Below are 19,440 nucleotides of genomic sequence, written 5' to 3' on the forward strand. Positions count from 1 at the left end.
CAAAAATGCATGACTGCATGTTTTTTTGTTTTGAAATAAATGTGGTTATAAAGGAAGTCAATTGGGCAAAAACAGCCCCCAACAGTAAATAAAGGAGTAAAAATTTAAAATTAAAACTAATCAAAAACAATGCATCAAAAGCAATGTTGTGTCACATGTCCAAGACTAAAACGTAAAAAAAAATCCAGTTCACGATCACTTTTAATACTGAAAATATGTAATTTTGTGTTTTTAAACCAAATTAATCACATCATTTATGAATTTGTCAGTGAAACAGTTCAAATCCCTTCCAAAGCTATTTATTAGTTTTGAACAGGACTGAGATTGATTACCAGATTCATGCAAATAATTTTGTATATATATATATATATATATATATATATATATATATATATATATATATATATATATATATATATATTCAAAAATATGTATTAAGAGATGTTTTAAAGTATCTTAAAGAAAGTTTTTGTTTCTTTAAGACGATGTATTTGTGTTTTTATAGTCACGAAGGCATTTAAGGATGTTTCTATTGTTAAAATGTATATATATTTGCTTTTTAATCGTCAGGAAGGCGTTGAGGAAAGTTTTCAAGGGAAAACGTGAGAACTTAAAGCACGCGGTCGTAACGTAGATCTCCCGCGACGGCGCAGCAGGAAACATACGTCAGTAGAGCCAAAATGGCGTCCGTGATCCTTCAGTCTGGTGTGGGCTAGCATGAAACCTACCCGATTTACCCTGAAATGACACATTTCTGCTGTTATTAGTCGGATTACTCAATTCTATCATCAAGAAGAATCGGCGTTATCCTCAAGAGGACGCGTTTTGATGCTGTGAGGTAAAGTACAGCCGCTGTTTGTCGAAAGTGAAAGTCAAGCGCTGCGATTAGCCGGTGCAGATCTGATAAATCATATTTAAAACAGCTAACGTTAATAAACACCGTATTTATTGATAAATCCGCAGTTTTATGCGTACATTTCGCCTTTTGTGGTTTATTAGTAAAGCTCAATGACAAAATAGCAGTGTAATTTACTCGCATCATATCTGTCAGAGATCTGCCATGTTTTTCCTCAGATTTATCACTTATATTTAATATTTTCTGTCATTTTGAATCGTGTTTTACGTGTCATATGTTTTGAATGTCTCCATCACACGTGATTCAGCATCATGGGAGGTTTATTTCCATCCTGCCGCAGGAGTGACATGGCAGATCTGATGCATATAAACACAATACGATCGATTATCATTCATTGACAAATATCTGATCATGCACAGGTCATATAACTCCACAGTAATATAATAATTAATGTTAAGTAACGTTATAATATGAATACACAAGCAGTATCTGAAAATGCATCACTGATGTGTCATTTATTATCTAATAAATAAAACCTATTATAAACATAATAAGTGATGAAGTGGCAGTCTACTTTTTAAGACTGCTTGCTGTCATTTACTTTGGGGTGATTTCAGTGATGATCACACACACACATACACATTTCAGTTTCTTGTGTTTGATCTTTAGCAACTTCCTCTTGTGTTGAGGAGAGAAGGAAAGATCTTCCTCTTTTCTCAAGAGCTGAACGTGCCCTGAATTAAGAAACACTTTTGCTTAATTGCAGTTGTTTTAGGAAAGTAGTTAACTGGGATGTTAATTGTGTCACTGGAGGAAATTTTGAGGTTAGGTTGGTTTTATAGTCTCACATTCAGACTTTCTCCTTAATAATGTCAAGTTAGAAAGGTGTTGTTTGCCAATTCTAAATAGGTAAATCATTATAGCAGCCACTGTCTATCAAAGCACATTATTTACTGTCAAATAGATAGGCAAGGCAAACTTTATTTATAGAGCACAATTTTATACGACCGTAGTTGATCCAAAGTGCTTTACAATGGGATGAAATATTTGAGAAAATAAAAGATAAAACTTTTATTAAAAATGTAAGAAAAGCAAATATATGTAATACTAAAATACAGGCGGTTCATTCCGCTGTGGCGACCCCATATTAATAAAGGGACTAAGCCGACAAGAAAATGAATGAATGAATAAAATAAGGTATAAAAATTACACGTATGAGTCACTCAAAGGCAAGAGAGTAAAAATAGTGCTATTTTGAAGTCATTCTTGCTGTAATTTCAGACCCAATATTTAAAGTATCATGGTAAACAATATAATGAGCGTGTCACAAGTTCATTTTACTTTGTGTTTGGTGCTTCTAATTTCCACTACACTGCGAAAAATATAGCAAAACCAGTAATTATGTATATAATGACTTTTAGACAAATGGATTCGTTCCTTGGGTCTTCATATTCATGAAATTATAAGATAGATAATTTTTGGGAGGGTTCATATCAAATGGTTTTCTAATTTTAAACATGATAAATGTGTTTGTGCATATTAATTGATCTGTTGAAAGCAGTTTTTTTAGTCATTTAGCAGACGCTTTTATCCAAAGCGACTTACAAATGAGGACAAGGAAGCAATTTACACAACTAAGAGCAACAATGAATAAGTGCTGTAGGCAAGTTTCAGGTCTGTAAAGTCTAAGAAGGGAAGTATTAGTAGTATTAGTAATTGTTTTTTTTTTTTTTTTTGGGTACAGTTAGTGTGATATTCAGAGGCAATTGCAGATTAGGAAGGGAAGTGGAGACTAAATAGTTGAGTTTTTAGTGGTTTCTTGAAAGTAGCGAGTGACTCTGCCGTTCTGATGCAGTTAGGGAGTTCATTCCACCAACTGGCCAGATTGAGCGTGAGCGTTCGCGAAAAGTGATTTCTTCCCTCTTTGGGATGGAACCACGAGGCGACGTTCATTCACAGAACGCAAGTTTCTGGAGGGCACATAGATCTGCAGAAGTGAGAGCAGATAAGAAGGAGCAAGGCCAGAAGTCACTTTGTAGGCAAACATCAGAGCTTTGAATTTGATGCGAGCAGCAACTGGCAGCCAGTGCAAACAGACTAGCAGCGGAGTGACATGTGCTCGTTTAGGTTCATTAAAGACCACTCGTGCTGCTGCATTCTGGAGCAGCTGAAGTGGCTTGATAGAGTTAGCTGGAAGCCCGGCTAGTAGAGAGTTGCAGTAATCCAGTTTGGAGAGAACAAGAGCTTGAACAAAGAGTTGAGCTGCATGTTCAGATAAGAAGGGTCGGATCTTTCTGATGTTATAGAGTGCGAATCTGCACGATCAAGCAGTTCTAGAAATGTGGTCAGAGAAGTTTAGTTAGTCATCAATCGTTACTCCAAGGCTTTTCACCATATTGGATGCAGTAATGGTTGCCCCATCCATCTGGATTGAAAAGTTATGGTGTAGAGTCGGGTTGGCAGAAACTACAAGCATTTCCATTTTTGCGAGGTTCAGCTGGAGATGATGATCTTTTATCCAGTGTGAAATATCCAACAGGCAGGCAGGATTTTTATTATTAGAATGCTAAATGTTCTACTCCTATTCACATTTTACATTGAAGGGTGTTTACAAAATATTGGCCCACCAGCAAGTAGTTGCCACATATTCAAATACAAATTTCTTGAAAAAAATGTATAAACCTAAAAGAGAAAAAAAGCAAAAGTGATCGTGATCTATAACGCGAGATGGTCGTCGACATGTTTAATTGCGGCCCCATTCACGTTTGCCTCATTCTTAAAAAGCAGAACAGGCAGGATTCAGCACATAAATTCACCAGTTACTTCCCGCCAGCAAGTAGTTGCCACATATTCAAATACAAATTTCTTGAAAAAATGTATAAACCTAGAGAAAAAAAAATGCAAAACGTGTTCATATAGGACACTATTAACAAGGCTACATGCATGCAACCATTTAGAAAATGTGGGCAAAAATGGGTTAGAGGCGATGGCAAAAAGAAAATAGATCTATAGATTAAACCGACAAGAAAATGAATGAATGAATGAATATCAGCCACCACTTTGAGCCTTCATTATCATGGCTTGATTGTGTGCTTGCTCATATTTCAGCATGCATACTAACATCGTTGCCTTTTATTTTGTAGAAGAAAACCAGCATTTCCACTCTGCTTGATGTGTGATGACATGTTACTGCATTTCCTGATGTGCTGAAAGAGGGTGTGCTAATAGCAGACGCACAAAATACATTTACTTCATTGCTCCTTTAAAGCAAACTTTTACGATATGCATCATCGCACAATATTTTGATCATTTCTATTTATTGTGCAGTGCTGTTGTACAGTAAGAAACACGTTACATCATCTGCAGGTCTTCAAAAACATGAACATTTAATGTGTGTCTCTGTGTGTTTTTGTGTCTTTCTGTTTGTGTGTGTGTGTGTACGTCTGTCTGTCTGTCTGTCTGTCTCTCTGTGTCTTATGTTTGTGTGTATGTGTCCGTCCGTCCGTCCGTCTGTCCGTCCATCTGTCCGTCCGTCTGTCTGTGTGTTTCTGTAGGAGGAGATGGCGGGACGCAGAGTGGAGTGTTTGTGGAAGCGTCACGTTGTGGAGCAGCTGAAGCAGAGAGACAGAGTTCAGCGTCAGGCCTTTGAGGAGATCATACACCAATGTAAGACACACTCACACACACAAACACACACACACACACACAATTTATTGATCCATTGGTAAATTGAATTATTTACGTATGCATTGTTAAAGGATCTAGGATCATTTAATGGCGACAAAGTGGCTCAGTGGTTAGCACTGTCTCCTCACAGCAAGAAGGTCGCTGGTTTGATCCTCGGCTGGTTCAGTTTGCATTTCTGCATGGAGTTTGCATGTTGCACAGCAGAATGAACCGCCAACTATTCCAGCAAATGTTTTATGTAGTGGATACCCTTACAGCTGCAACCCAGTACTGGGAAACACCCAAACACACTCATTCAAACACACTCTCATACACTACAGCCAATTTAGTTAATCAATTCCCCTATAGCGCATGTGTTTGGACTGTGGGTGAAACCGGAGCACCAACACGCCAACACAGGGAGAACATGCAAACTCCTCACGGAAATGCCAACTGAACCAGCCGAGGCTCAAACCAGTGACCTTCTTGCTGTTTGGCCACCGTGCTAACCACTGAGCCATCGTGCCGCATTATATTCATATACATGCCATTTTATTAAATGCAAACATTCGTGCATTGTTTTCCTGGTGAATATGGTTTCTTCACTCTGTGTTTGTCTTCAGATAATCGGCTGTTGGAGAAGTCTGATCTTCAGGTTGTTTTTTCTGAACGTCTCCAAACTGAGAAATATGAGCAACAGAACAGACACGACCTCAGGTGCTTATGGGAAACTTTTTCTCGCATTAAGTCTTTTCCTACACTACAACACAACTACAACCTCTGTGCCTGTAATACTGAGTTCATTATTTTGTAATTCATCCTAACATTAAGGAGAAGGAAATGACGTGAGAGAGAAGAGGAAACAGTCTAGCAATATAAATGCAAAATCTGGTTAGTCATTAGTAGAGAGAGAGAGAGAGAGAGAGAGATTCATCTGTCACAAGGATAAATTAATTCAGATGCACTATTTTGGAGACAGCTTCCTTTTTTGAGATCAATATTGGTCATCTTTGGTTTTAGATCTGGTCAGTATATTTTTTATTTTATTCATTTATTTTATTATTTTAAAATGTTATTTATTTATTTATTTATTTTTTAAAGTATTCATTTTATTTTTTAATTTATTCTATTTAATTTACATTTATCTTATTTAGTTTGTATTTTTTTGTTCATTAATTAATAAATTTTTTTATTTTATCTTTATCTTACATGGGTATATAAAGAACGTGTGTGTGTGTGTTTCTTATTTTATTTATTTATTCTTTTTTTATTTATTTAAATTATTGGGTTGTTATTTTTTTAACTAACTAATTAACTTATTTTATTTTCAATTTATTTTGTGCTGATTTAAATGGGTAAATAAAACTTATATATGTAAATAAAAAACTTGTGGCTTAAGCTTTTTTGTTGTATTTTTAAATTTAAATGTTTTATTTGCAATTTATTTCAATAATTTAGTTTCATTTTTATTTATTTTTTATTCATTAACTAATTAAAATGTAATTTTTTATTTATTTTATTTTTTATTTTTTATGGGCAAATAAAGTACTGGAAATTATTATTTTTATTTAAATTATTTGGTGTTTTAATTTTTTTAATTAATTATTAATTAATTTGTATTTAATTCTTATTTAATTTTTAATTAGTTTATTTCACACAGAACTGTTTGAAAGTGATAACTTGGTTAAAGTATATAGAATCATGTTTTCTTTTGGCATTTCTCAAATATTCTCACAACTAGTCAAACGTATATTAAATGTTATTTATTGCTGATTTACAATAAAATGAATATTGATTAAATTGATTTTATATATAATATATATATATATATATATATATATATATATATATATATATATATACATACAGTTGAAGTTAGAATTATTCGCCCCCTTTTGATTTTTATTTTCTTTTTTAAATATTTCATAAATGATTTTTAACAGAGCAATGAAATTTTCACAGTATGTCTGATAATATTTTTTCTTCTCGAGAGTCTTATTTGTTTTATTTCAGCTAGACACTATTTTGGAGACAATTTACTTTTTTGAGATCAATATTGGTCATCTTTGGTTTTAGATCTGGTCAGTATATTTTTTATTTTATTCATTTATTTTATTATTTTAAAATGTTATTTATTTATTTATTTATTTTTTTTTTAAGTATTCATTTTATTTTTTAATTTATTCAATTTAATTTACATTTATCTTTTTTAGTTTGTATTTTTTTGTTCATTAATTAATAATTTTTTTATTTTATCTTTATCTTACATGGGTATATAAAGAACGTGTGTGTGTGTGTGTGTGTGTGTGTGTGTGTGTGTGTGTGTGTGTGTGTGTGTGTGTGTGTATGTTTCTTATTTTATTTATTTATTCTTTTTTTATTTATTTAAATTATTGGGTTGTTATTTTTTTTAACTAACTAATTAACTTATTTTATTTTTTTTTATTTATTTTGTGCTGATTTAAATGGGTAAATAAAACTTATATATGTAAATAAAAAAACTTGTGGCTTAAGCTTTTTTGTTGTATTTTTAAATTTAAATGTTTTATTTGCAATTTATTTAAATAATGTAGTTTCATTTTTTTTTTTATTCATTAACTAATTAAAATGTAATTTTTTATTTATTTTATTTTTTATCTTTTATGGGCAAATAAAGTACTGGAAATTATTATTTTTATTTAAATTATTTGGTGTTTTAATTTTTTTAATTAATTATTAATTAATTTGTAATTAATTCTTATTTATTTTTAATTAGTTTATTTCACACAGAATTGGTAAATAAAGAACTGGTGACTTCAACATTTTATTCTTATTCAGTTCTGAGTCTTTCCTTTATATACTGACGGCTGTTTGTGTCTGCTATTATTCTGTTAAAATGTAATTAGTTATTTAACCTATAATTTTGTATTTAATGTTTAATGTTTTGTAAAGCTGTTTCTGCGAAACTCACAAGAACCCCATTGTGTTTCTCTTTGTCTGTGATTCTGTCTGTTTGTGTGTGTATATGTCTGTATGATTGTGTCTGTATTTGTCTTTGTTTGGTTGGTGGTTTGTGTGATTTTTGTTTGTTTGTTTGTGTGGGTTTCTGGTTGTTTGTACTTGTGTGTGTATTTGTTTTGCTTGTTTGGTTTGTGATTTGTGTGTGTTTGTTTCTGTTTGTTTGTGTGTGTGTGTGTTTATGCGTGTGTATATTTGCTGTGTAGTCCGTGTGTGGACGGCGGGCGCAGTGATTCTCTGCAGCAGGAAATGTCTCAGATGCGGATCAGACATCAGGAAGAGCTGACGGAGCTCCACAAGAAAAGAGGAGAGGTGAGCGTTACCACCTCGATCATTTACATGTCAACATCCTCATTTACATATTAAGCAGCTTCACACGTGCTAACCAGTAGACCAGTTTCACAAGTGTTTGGGTGAGGTTGCATCTCAATAGCTGATTCTGTCTTTACTTGCTGGCATTTTGTGTAGAACTTAAAAAAGATTATTTGAACAATATTGCAAATTGGTAGCCATCGACATTTTGCATTCAGCAGCAAAACAGTTGAATACGTTTGAAAGTGATAACTTGGTTAAAGTATATAGAATCATGTTTTCTTTTGGCATTTCTCAAATATTCTCACAACTAGTCAAACGTATATTAAATGTTATTTATTGCTGATTTACAATAAAATGAATATTGATTAAATTGATTATTTATATATATATATATATATATATATATATATATATATATATATATATATATATATTTATATATACAGTTGAAGTTAGAATTATTAGCCCCCTTTTGATTTTTATTTTCTTTTTTAAATATTTCATAAATGATTTTTAACAGAGCAATGAAATTTTCACAGTATGTCTAATAATATTTTTTCTTCTCGAGAAAGTCTTATTTGTTTTATTTCGGCTAGAATAAAAGTAGTTATTAATTTTTTAAAAACCATTTTTGGGACAAAATTATTAGCCAAGTCCGGGGGGCTAATAATTGTGACTTCAACTGTATGTGCTCAAAAATAGAAAACTGTTCAAATTGTAATAATTTTTCAGTTTTAATATTTTTACAGTGTTTTCACAATAGACTTTATGCTGCGTTCATACCAGACGCGGAACGTTTGTCCAATGCGAGGGATTTACATGTTAAGTCAATGCAAATGCGCGAATAGACACCCTGCGGTGCGATACGCACGAATGGCGCCACGCGAATTGCGTGAATAGCGCCACGCGAATTGAGCGTTTTGCTCATTCGAATTGCTTGTTTCAAAGTCTTAACTTCAGCGGACATTCGCGGCACGTTAACCAATCAGGAGCTTGCTCTTGTGGGGGCATGATTGTGACGTACACCTGTTGTTGGAGTCCCAGGGAAAATCCACCTGCCGACACCGACAACAGTTCATCAAACTGGGCTCGGCTCAGTCAGAAGCACCGCTGAAAGCCTCCGTCATCCAGGTTCAGTTTCTGGAAGAGTTTATGAGCTCACAGAGCTGGATGCACCTCTGAAAGGATGTAGTGGACTCAGACACGAACCCAAACGTATCGACGCTGTTTTTCAGCCTCCCTAAAGCACATAAACACTGTTATTTTCTTCGTAAAATCCATGTTAGCCATTTAGCAACGAAGCTAGAGTCATTTGGCAGATAGAAGCCCCGCCCATCACGCGAATCCGCGTCTGTTCTGAAGTGAATTTGACGCGCAAATGAAGCGGATTTGACACGAGAATGAAGCGAGAAAACTCAAGTGTTCACACGGCTATTTACGCGTGAATATCGTGATTTATCCACGTGTTCCATGTCTGGTGTGAACACAGCATGAGACTTGCAAACACATTCATAATTTTTTGCGCTGATATATGTTGTGGGAAAAATAGTTTTTGGATAAGTAATACACGATAAAATACATTTTCAGTATTATTCTTTAATGCTTGTGGTTTTCTTTGTGTGTTTTGTTTTTACAGCTGGCCCAGAGTGTGATTGAATTAAACAACCAGATCCAGCAGAAAGACAAAGAGATCCAGAGTAACGAAGCCAAGTGAGTCTACTGTGTGTTTACGTAGGCTGGAGCATCTTTAATGGCCATAATGGATAGATTCATAGAAAATATAAAGAATTAAATACATTTTTTTCTTTATTTATTTAATATACAATTAAAGTCAGAATTGTTAGCCCCCTTTTAATTTCTTTTTTCTTTTTTAAATATTTCCCAAATGATGATTAACAGATTCAGGAGATTTTCACAGTATGTCTAATAATATTTTTTCTTCTGGAGAAAATCTTATTTGTTTTATTTCACCTAGAATAAAAGCAGTTTTAAATTTTTAAACACAATTTTAATGACAAAATTATTGGCCCCTTTAAGGTAAAATCATTTTCGATAGTCTACAGAACAAACCATCGTTATACAATAACTTGCATAATTACCCTAACCTGCCTAGTTAATCTATTTAACTTAGTTAAGCCTTTAAATGTCACTTTAAGCTGTACAGAAGTGTCTTGAAGAATATCTAATCTAATATTATTTACTATCATCATGTCAAAGATAAAATAAATCAGTTATTAGAGATGATTAATAAAAACTATTATGTTTATAAATGTGTTGAGAAAAATCTGCTCTCCGTTAAACAGAAAATGGGGAAAAAAAAATAAACGGGCGAATAATTCTGACTTCAACTGTACTTTTTACATTTTGTTTGTAACATTTTACATTTATTGCATTAATATTAGTTCTTAAATTCCTTTTTTTTTTATTGGTTTAACTTTAACAGTCAATTTAAAAATGTGTCTGAATAATGTCTTAATTAGTTAAACTTACTTTTTTTGCATTAATTTAGTTTTAAGTGTTTATGATTTTTTATTTAGTTTTATTTAGTTTTTTTGTGTGTTTTGTATTTTTCTCTTGTCATTTAGCTGAATAAAATTGTATTGTATGAAGTACATTTTTATGCTTAACAATACATGTTTAGATCAGCAGGATAATCTGTAATGGGTATAATTGATAGTTTTATTATGTAAATACATTATAACTTATAACTTTTCACATTTTTATTATTTTGTTAACTTTTTTTTTAAATAACTTTTTCATTGATTAAAGTTAAATCTAGTAATCAAAAAGTTTGCCTGAATAATTTAATTAATTAACAAAACTTACAGAGTTTAACAAACATTTCATTCAGGGCCTTATGAAGTTTTCTTTGTTTTTAATTCAGATTTATTTTTCTTAATTTCTTTGCTGAAATTGTATTCTTGTTGGTGCATTTTATTAATCAAAAATAAATAAAATCTGTTGAATTCTTTTTTTTATTCATTTATTTATTTATTTATTTATTTTCATATTTATTAACAAACTGACAGAATTTATCATTAAAATGAGTGATAATAAAATAATAAAAACAATTAAGTGTAGGCATAAAACGATAATATTTTTTAAAAATATCTCTGGTGTGTTCAGGATGCATGAGTCAGAAAACTGACAATTGAATAATTTATTATTTAGTCCCAAGAAATGTCTCATTTTTTCAGATAATTTTTTTTTTAATTTTTAATATTTGTGAAGGATTCAAGAATTACCTATTTTTAAAATGTATTTATTTAATTTTTTTATTTACTTGCTTATTTATTTACTTATTTGCTTATTTGTTTATTTATATAATCACTTGCATGTTTATTTACTTGTTTACATATTTATTAACTCACATATTTTTTTATTAAAAGTGATAATCAAATAATAAAAATAATCAAACATGGTCATTTTGGGGGTCTTCAAAAACTAAATTTTAGACCTTAAAAAGTCATAAATTCACCAAAATATTGTGTTGTAGGTTTAAATCATTTTAAACAGGTCTCAATTGTCCTATGTCCATGTAAAGCTACCCAGTCATGCCAACAATCAACAATCCATCTAAAAAAAAAAAAAAAAACATTTAACAAAAGTTATATTTATTAACTTGATCCTAATGTGTATGTATAGAACTGGAGTTTGCTTGTTGTTTCTTCCTTTTAGATGTTAATATTAAACTAAGAGTAGGTGATGTAACATACAATAGTTTAATGTGTGTGACAAGCGGATGGAGAAAGAAATGAACTGAAAACAAAATATCACTGCAGTTATTTATTGCCCAGACTTCCAGTGAAACCAGTGAAAATATATTGTACAGTGAACGAAAAATATTTACAATGATTAAATGATGAATTGCCTGGGGGAGAGGAAGTAGTTAGATGTGCTTAAATCAAAGAAATAAAAATAACAAAACTCAGAAACTGTTTTCAACAAACTAAACTAAATATGAAAAGAAAAGCATGAAAAGAAACATCTTCAACGTCTTAACTAAACTGCTCTAACTAAAAACAAAACATACAGAAAGCAGCACGTCCTCCTGAACCTAGTGAACTAATACAAATTATGCATCTCAGTGTTGTATATGTATATCGTGCGACTCACTCACTCCTATCCCTCTCGGAGGTATCACTCTCAAACAGGTCAGTTAACTGGACAAGTTCACAAGCAAACACATTGCATTATCAAATCTCAAACTTTAAACAAGAGCATTAAACAAGCACATTCTCTCAGACTAGCCCTCGCAAGAGAGACTGTCCTCACAGAGACCCACAGAAAGAATAAGAGCGAGAGAAGGAAAGAGATAGAGAGAGAGATCGCCATAGCAGTTTGGGCTCGGCTTTTAAACGCTACGCCAACCAGCGATTGGTCATCATTACGAAATGCAGATCCTCCAATGCCGTTCGTACCTGTAACGCGCATGAAACGACACACCCACATACAAACAAACGCACACACATATCCAAAATACGTTCTGCAAGCGAACGTCACACTTGTTTTGACATGTTATGTAAAATATGCGACTTAACTAAATTCGATTTTGTTTGCAGTAGGCTTGGGCGGTATTTCGGTATTATGGTATACCGCGGGATCTAAAAATAGCAACGGTGTCAGTTTCAATACCGTTATACCGTCATAAAATATTAAATACCCTTTATTTAATGCCTACAACGCAACGTATGTGTGGTTGTCATCACGGGACAGTGTGGAGGAGAGAGGGAAAGGAAGGGGGAGAGGGAGGGAGAGAAGGGGGAGAGGGAGAGGGAGAGGTGACGTGACGAGTCGCGCTTCAAAGTGTCCTGCAGTTTGGGAGTTTCGACTGAACAGAAGGGAGACGTGGTTAATATGAACGAGAGGTCTGCATTAGAGCTGAAGATCTTTGCCCGAACCCGGCGAGACCCGAAAAAATCCAAATCCCTGCATTAAAATCCATCCCTGCAAAGGTGAAACAAATGATGACGAAGTAGTAAAAAAAGCGAATTTTGACGGCGGTCAAGGCAGTCACTAGCTCAGAAGGAGCGGTCATTCCAGCCGCAGGTATTTCGCGGTCGCTCATACACTGCGTATTACGGTAGAGCCCTAAACCGCAAGCTGACAGGTAAAAAGAAGAGGCCATTCGCTAAAGTGAAACTGCTGTCATGGAAAATTAAATAGATGTTCCTGACTGGTAGAAGATGAACAAACAATCCAACCCAAAACTTGCAAAATTAGCCAGATCAGAACTCTGCATCTCGACCTGTAGCTGCAGTAAAGGGTGTTCAGCTGCTGGACGCACCATGAGTGAGAGACTGCGCTAAAGCCAGTGGATTTAATAATGTTTCTCCACAAACACACGTAGCCTAATCTTGGTGAGTACAGGGTTTAAAATTATAAATAAATATAAATTAAAGCATATAATCATAATGTAGACAGAGTATACAGACTAATGGTGGCATTATTCTTTTATTATTCAGCTTCACCGCCGCCCTAATGCCAGATTGTGAAGAGAAGTGGAGAAACAAATTGCACAGCCTTTATCTTAATTTCGTTATTGCCAAAATACCCGTCATCATTTAGAGTTTATTTTAATTTGATTTGTTAAGCAAGATTTCTTTACATTGGTGTGTGGGCTAATTTAAAGGCTAAGTGCATGTACCTAGACCTATAGAGTGCTGAGATGTTACGATGTTACAGCTGTAGGACTTAATTTATTTCTTTGTTCCAACTTCCAAGTGGCCTATAGTCTACGCTTGTTACGAATAAATGATGTTAAAACATATAAATGACTCATTCTTGAAAAAAATGCAATAGAGCTGTGTGCATGAGCACATTTTAATGTCGGGCTATAAATGGGTTCGGGCTGTATAAAGCTGTCAATCAAAATGTACCTGTCGGACTCGGGACCTATCGGGTATAATTTTAATTGCCCGATTACAGCTCTGCATTCCCGCTGCAGTACCGCGGGAGCCGGCCAGATTTCTTACGGTGTGGGAGTAAATTTCTGAATAAATCGCGGGAGAGATGTGTGTGTGTGTATGTGTAAAAGAGAGAGAGAGAGAGAGAGAGAGAGGTGCTGTGCGTCGCTTTGCGCTCTCTCTCTCTCTCTCTCTCTCTCTCTCTCTGACTGCGAGCCTAAGGTCGCATAGAATGTATTCAGTTTCTGAATGGTTCAGGCTTAAGCCAACAGTTTGGTGACGCTGTCTGAGCCTTACGTCATAATTTTTTTTTATTACGCCGGTAATACCGGATACCGGGGTAAAATATGGAGGCGGTTTGACGGTATCAAAATTTGGATACCGCCCAAGCCTAGTTTGCAGGGGAAATTTCTACATCTTTTTTACTGGCCATTAGACAAAATCCTTAGTGCTTTTTCCTGTGCAAGTTTAAAATTTTCATTCATAAGGATCTTGAACAGCTCTTAAATTTGACTTGGCCAAACCCTGCATAAAACAAGACTATTTTAATACGTTTTTAACTCTGATTAATACTTAACACTTGTTATAATTAATACGGATAACTCTGGTGTGTTCAGGATGCAGGAGTATCTGCAGCAGATCTCGCAGCTGGAAGGAGAGTGTCGTGAGCTCAGGAACTGTCTGGCGGATCTGGAACGAGCCAATCAGACGCTGCGAGACGAGTACGACGCCCTGCAGATCACGTTCAGCGCTCTGGAGGAGAAACTGCGCAAAACCACCGAGGACAATCAGGAGCTGGTGACGCGCTGGATGGCGGAGAAAGCCCAGGAGGCCAACAGACTCAATGCTGAGAACGAGAAGGACTCCAGGTCACTAACACACACACACACACACACACACACACACACACAGACCAATGAACTGGGTTTTAATACACACTTGGGTTTGTGTGATTGGGTGTACACAATAAATGTGATATAATCCACTAAATGCGATTAAAAAAAAATCTACATTGCAACTAGGGCTGGGTGATTTTTTTTTTTTTTTTTTTTTTTTTTTTCTCGATTAATTCGAATTTGCATTTTGACGACGATTTCATTTTATATTAAATCGAGACATTGCGATTTAAAAAGAAAATAAAAATAATTTGATACATTATAATGGCACCAATGCGCTTTGGTATGAAGCAGGAAGCACACCAGAAGCGCCGTTCGGCGACGGGCCGCGCAGCAACACGCAGCGCCATGGATTTTAGAATGCTAAACAGGTTTCTATACACACACCGGCGCTGCCCAGCCACGATTCAGGATGCAGTTCATATTTCAGCCGCACCACAGAGCGCCATCTGACTAGTTTCATGTTAAATATCATGTGAATGTGCGCATCTGGTATGTGATGCTTTAAACTGTCATGTGCGCGCCGTGTCGCGGCGCTTCTGGTGTGCGACTGGCTTGACTGACTGTTAAAGCGTGAAGTCATGTAGGATTTTACTTGTTGCATCTGTCTGAGTCACGTCTGGATTGTCAAGACATTCCCTCATCAAGTCGATAAACTCGATCTCAACATGTATGAAGGAAGTAAAAACCTGCCATGTAAAGAAAAAACGCGCCGATCTTAGTTCAAATGGCGCTGATGTTTTGGTTTGAACACGAACACGAGGTGAGCAGCCGGTGTAGCAGTGAAAATGAAAGTACCCGCCCCCATGACATCATTTAGCGGACCTAGTTGAAAACCAGACAGATCAGGCAGCATAATACAGAGAGTTGTGCAAAGCGCATCAAATGATCGATATTTAAAAGGGGAAAACAGAAAAATAGATTAAATATTTTTTTTTTTATATTAGACACACATCTGGTTCTTGTATTTGCTCCTGCTATACGTCTACAACTTCACACATTGGGTTAAATTAGACTTTACAGTTTCCATGTTCAGTCTTTCCACTGTATCAACCTGTCATTCAATCAGAAGACAAAGTCAAAGCTGAGCTGACAGCCAGTCTTTCCTTAGCTCAGCAAAACTTGCAAAAAATACCTCTGTATTCCTGCAACTGCAATATTTACACAAATATTTCTTATTCAAATCTTCTGCAACGCTTTATAACTCAAGAATTTGTTTTACATTTATTTACACCTTGTTGACCAATTTATGTTTGGCATGGCCATTAAAAATACAATGTTCCTTTACCAGATGGGTTTTCAAGTTACTTATAAAGAGAATGCTACTTCAGTCATGTTGTTGTTATATTTTAAGTTGACTAGTTACACAATAAAAAATCTAAATCGTGAATCGGTCAAACTTTATAAAAAATCTAGATTTTTTTTTTTTGCCTTATCGCCCAGCCCTAGTTGCAACATTACTAGGCATGGGATGATAGCTGGTTTCAAAGTTTACAGCGGTTTGGAATAGTCTAGGTTTGTAGACCACTAAAATCGTCTGTTATAACATTCCTATGGTACACAGTTATTATTAGCCCTCCTGTGTTTTTCATTTATTTATTTTTTTCTCTTCTTTTTTAAATATTTCCCAAATGATGTTTAACAGCTTGAAGAATTTTTCACAGTATTTCCTATAATATTTTTTTCCTCTGGAGAAAGTCTTACTTGTTTTATTTCGGCTAGAATAAAAGCAGATTTAAAATTTTTTTAAACCATTTTAAGGTCAATATTATTTGCCCCCTTAAGCAATATTTGTTTTGATAATCTACAGCAGGGCTATTCAATTAGTTTGTCGTGGGGGCAGGTTAAAAAAAATCAACCCAAATGAAGGGCTGGAGAGATATGACTTGCTATATGAGTGATGACACAACAGCATATAAGTGCTAATATGCTGTATTTTTTTTCTCCTTAAGACACCCATATTGTATTTTTCTACAGCAAAATGTTAATATATTGTATTTTGATACTACATAATATCAGTGCATTGTACAATACACTTTTTTTTAACAAGCATTCAAATGTATTTCAGAGCACAAGATTAGATTCAACTTTATTGTCATTACGCATGTACAAGTACAATTCAAGAAAATGCCATCAAAAATAGTTGTTTTTTTTACAATACCATAACAAATAGCATCTGGTATTATGTGATGGAGTATGTATAAGCATGTAAATATATCGGAAAGTACTGGAAAAGATTGAAAATGCACCTGGAAATTGCCTAAAGATGTGAGAAGCTTGTTAACGGCCCATTGTTTTCATGTGAGCTGAACATCATTGTTAATCTTCCTGATTAATTGCTCAGTCATTAAGAGTCATTTAAAAACAATGTAAACATCTGGACGACACCCGGCAGTTTCTGACCATCAGTGCTGAAATAAAGGACCTCATTTTCTGACCACTCATGCAGAAATGAGCTAGAAATAAACCCCCTCACCTGATTGGTCGGTTGCAAGATATGGGGAGTTTCTGTAGAGGATAAATGTATGTGAAACGTGTGTGTGTTTAACACATTTATGTGATTGTAGACGCAGGCAGGCAAAGCTGCAGAAGGAACTGGCAGATGCAGCAAAGGAGCCGCTTCCTATCGACCCGTAAGTTTGTTTAAAAAGCTTGCTTTAGATTATACTCAAGATGTGGTGTTTAAGTTATGTTGGAGGAAAATACAGTGCTGTGATGGACTTTAAAAAATAAGAAAAATGAAATGACTGTTTTGCTTTTAATGAACTCGGTGTATATGATATTCAGCGTCACCAGGACAAATTTGTATCATATACGGGGCTTTACATTAACACCCGCCAAATGTGGGTAGATGTCAGCTCTGGCGGGTTATCTCCATTAGCCACTTTGCTGGTTGGAAATCATTTTTAAAATGTAGATTTCTTAAAAGCAGGGTTCAACAATAAGCATGGCCCGATATTCGTGCAAATGTGATCTTAGAATCGAGAAGCAGCACGACTGACAAAAATAACTGTGTTTGCGCGAACAAAACAGCAAAGAAGAAGGTAAATACCGAACGAGAGGATAATCACTCGCGCACACAGGGGATGTAATGCGCGTGACTGTTAAAAAGCGCGTGCGCTAACCCCGTGCCTAGAGAAAGCGCAACTGGTACGATCAGTTCCCTTTGAAATAGACTGGACAAGAGCGATGATCGTCCTACTGGACTTTTTAAACATAAAATGTTTTAATTTTTTTATAAACGTTTATGTAATATATCAATAAATATAGCTGTATACAGATGAAATCAGAATTATTGAACCCCCATTTAACTTTTTTTTCCTTTTTTAAATATTTCCCAAATGATGTTTAATCTTCACAGTATGTCTGATAATATTTTTTCTTCTAGAAAAAGTCTTATTTGTTTTATTTCGGCTAGAATAAAAGCAGTTTTTAAATTTTTAAAACCATTTTAAGGTCAATATTATTATTATTATTATTATTATTATTATTAGCCCCTTTAAGCTATATTTTCCTGATAGTCTATAGAACAAACCATCATTACACAATAACTTGCCTAATTACTCTAACCTGTCTAGTTAACCTAATTAACCCAGTTAAGCCTTTAAATATCACTTTAAGCTGTATAGAAGTGTCTTGATGATTATCTAGTCTAATATTATTTACTGTCATCATGACAAAGATTAAATAAATCAGTTATTAGAGACGAATTATTAAAAGTATTATGTTTTGAAATGTGTTGAGGAAATCTGCTCGCTGTTAAACAGAAATTGGGGAGACAAATAAACGGGAGCGAATAATTCTGACTTCAACTGTAGTTTAACTTCTACTTTTACTGTTGTTATTTTAGCACAGCTTATTAAACTAAATAAAAATAGTTCAGTCAGTCGATGTTAATTTAGTTTCCAGTAGTAACAGCATTTTGTTTGAGTAGACTATAATAATTACCGACGCAGTGGCGCAGTAGGTAGTGCTGTTGCCCCACAACAAGAAGGTCGCTGGTTCGAGCCTCGGCTCAGTTGGTGTTTCTGTGTGGAGTTTGCATGTTCTCCCTGCGTTTGCGTGGGTTTCCTCCTGTTTCCCCCCACAGTCCAAAGACATGCGGTACTGGTGAATTGGGCAGGCTAAATTGTCCATAGTGTATGAGTGTGTGTGTAAATGAGTGTGTGTGGATGTTTCCCAGAGATGGGTTGCGGCTTGAAGGGCAACAGCTGTGTAAAAACCTGCTGGATGAGTTGGCGGTTAATTCCGCTGTGGCGACCCCGGATTAATAAAAAGACTAAGCCGAACGGAAAATGAATGAATGAATGACTATAATGGCGTTGGTGGTGACCCTGTTAGCTGATGTTGATGTTTTATTGGATGCTGTTTTCTGATTGGCTTAGAGATGATGACATCGAGGTTCTCACAGAGGATGCTGGGAAGGCAACGGGTGAAACGTCACCGAGCAGACAGCTCAGTCGCACACCCAGGTCAGCACACTTATTACACAACTCGAGCTGTATACAATATACTATCAATCACTAATGACTATCAGTCACTAATTGTGTGTGTGTGTGTGTGTGTGTGTGTGTGTGTGTGTGTGTGTGTGTGTGTGTGTGTGTGTGTGTGTGTGTGTTTTAGTAAACGGTTGTCTCAGCCCCCTCCTCCCGCAGGACTGCTGGACTCCATCTCTAATATGTTTGGGTAGGTTTATTGAGTGTGTGTGTGTGTGTGTGTGTGTTTATCAACGCAAATATTTTCATCTTTCTCTCTTCTCTTTTTCATTTTGTCCTCACAAAACTGATATGAAACATGTCCAGGT

At 34.8% G+C, this 19,440-nt stretch overlaps 1 protein-coding gene and 1 long non-coding RNA gene across 2 annotated transcripts in view; one reads left to right on the forward strand and one right to left on the reverse strand.

The window, feature by feature from the left end:
• Positions 1-19,440, reverse strand: part of LOC147833781 (uncharacterized) — a 290,137-nt gene that overhangs the window by 5,632 nt on the left and 265,065 nt on the right. The gene's annotated exons all lie outside the window — the stretch shown is intronic.
• The window catches only part of atg16l1 (autophagy related 16 like 1), a 51,372-nt gene continuing 32,600 nt past the window's right edge, over positions 669-19,440 (forward strand). The window contains 9 exon segments of the mRNA NM_001017854.3: positions 669-838; positions 4,411-4,522; positions 5,146-5,239; positions 7,726-7,831; positions 9,471-9,544; positions 14,358-14,609; positions 17,204-17,269; positions 19,022-19,108; positions 19,260-19,322. Coding sequence (NP_001017854.2) covers positions 4,417-4,522; positions 5,146-5,239; positions 7,726-7,831; positions 9,471-9,544; positions 14,358-14,609; positions 17,204-17,269; positions 19,022-19,108; positions 19,260-19,322 — 848 coding nt within the window. The 5' untranslated portion in view covers positions 669-838; positions 4,411-4,416.

This window comes from Danio rerio, chromosome 15 (assembly GCF_052040795.2).
Source record: "Danio rerio strain M-AB ecotype USA chromosome 15, GRCz13ab, whole genome shotgun sequence".
NCBI lineage: Eukaryota > Metazoa > Chordata > Actinopteri > Cypriniformes > Danionidae > Danio > Danio rerio.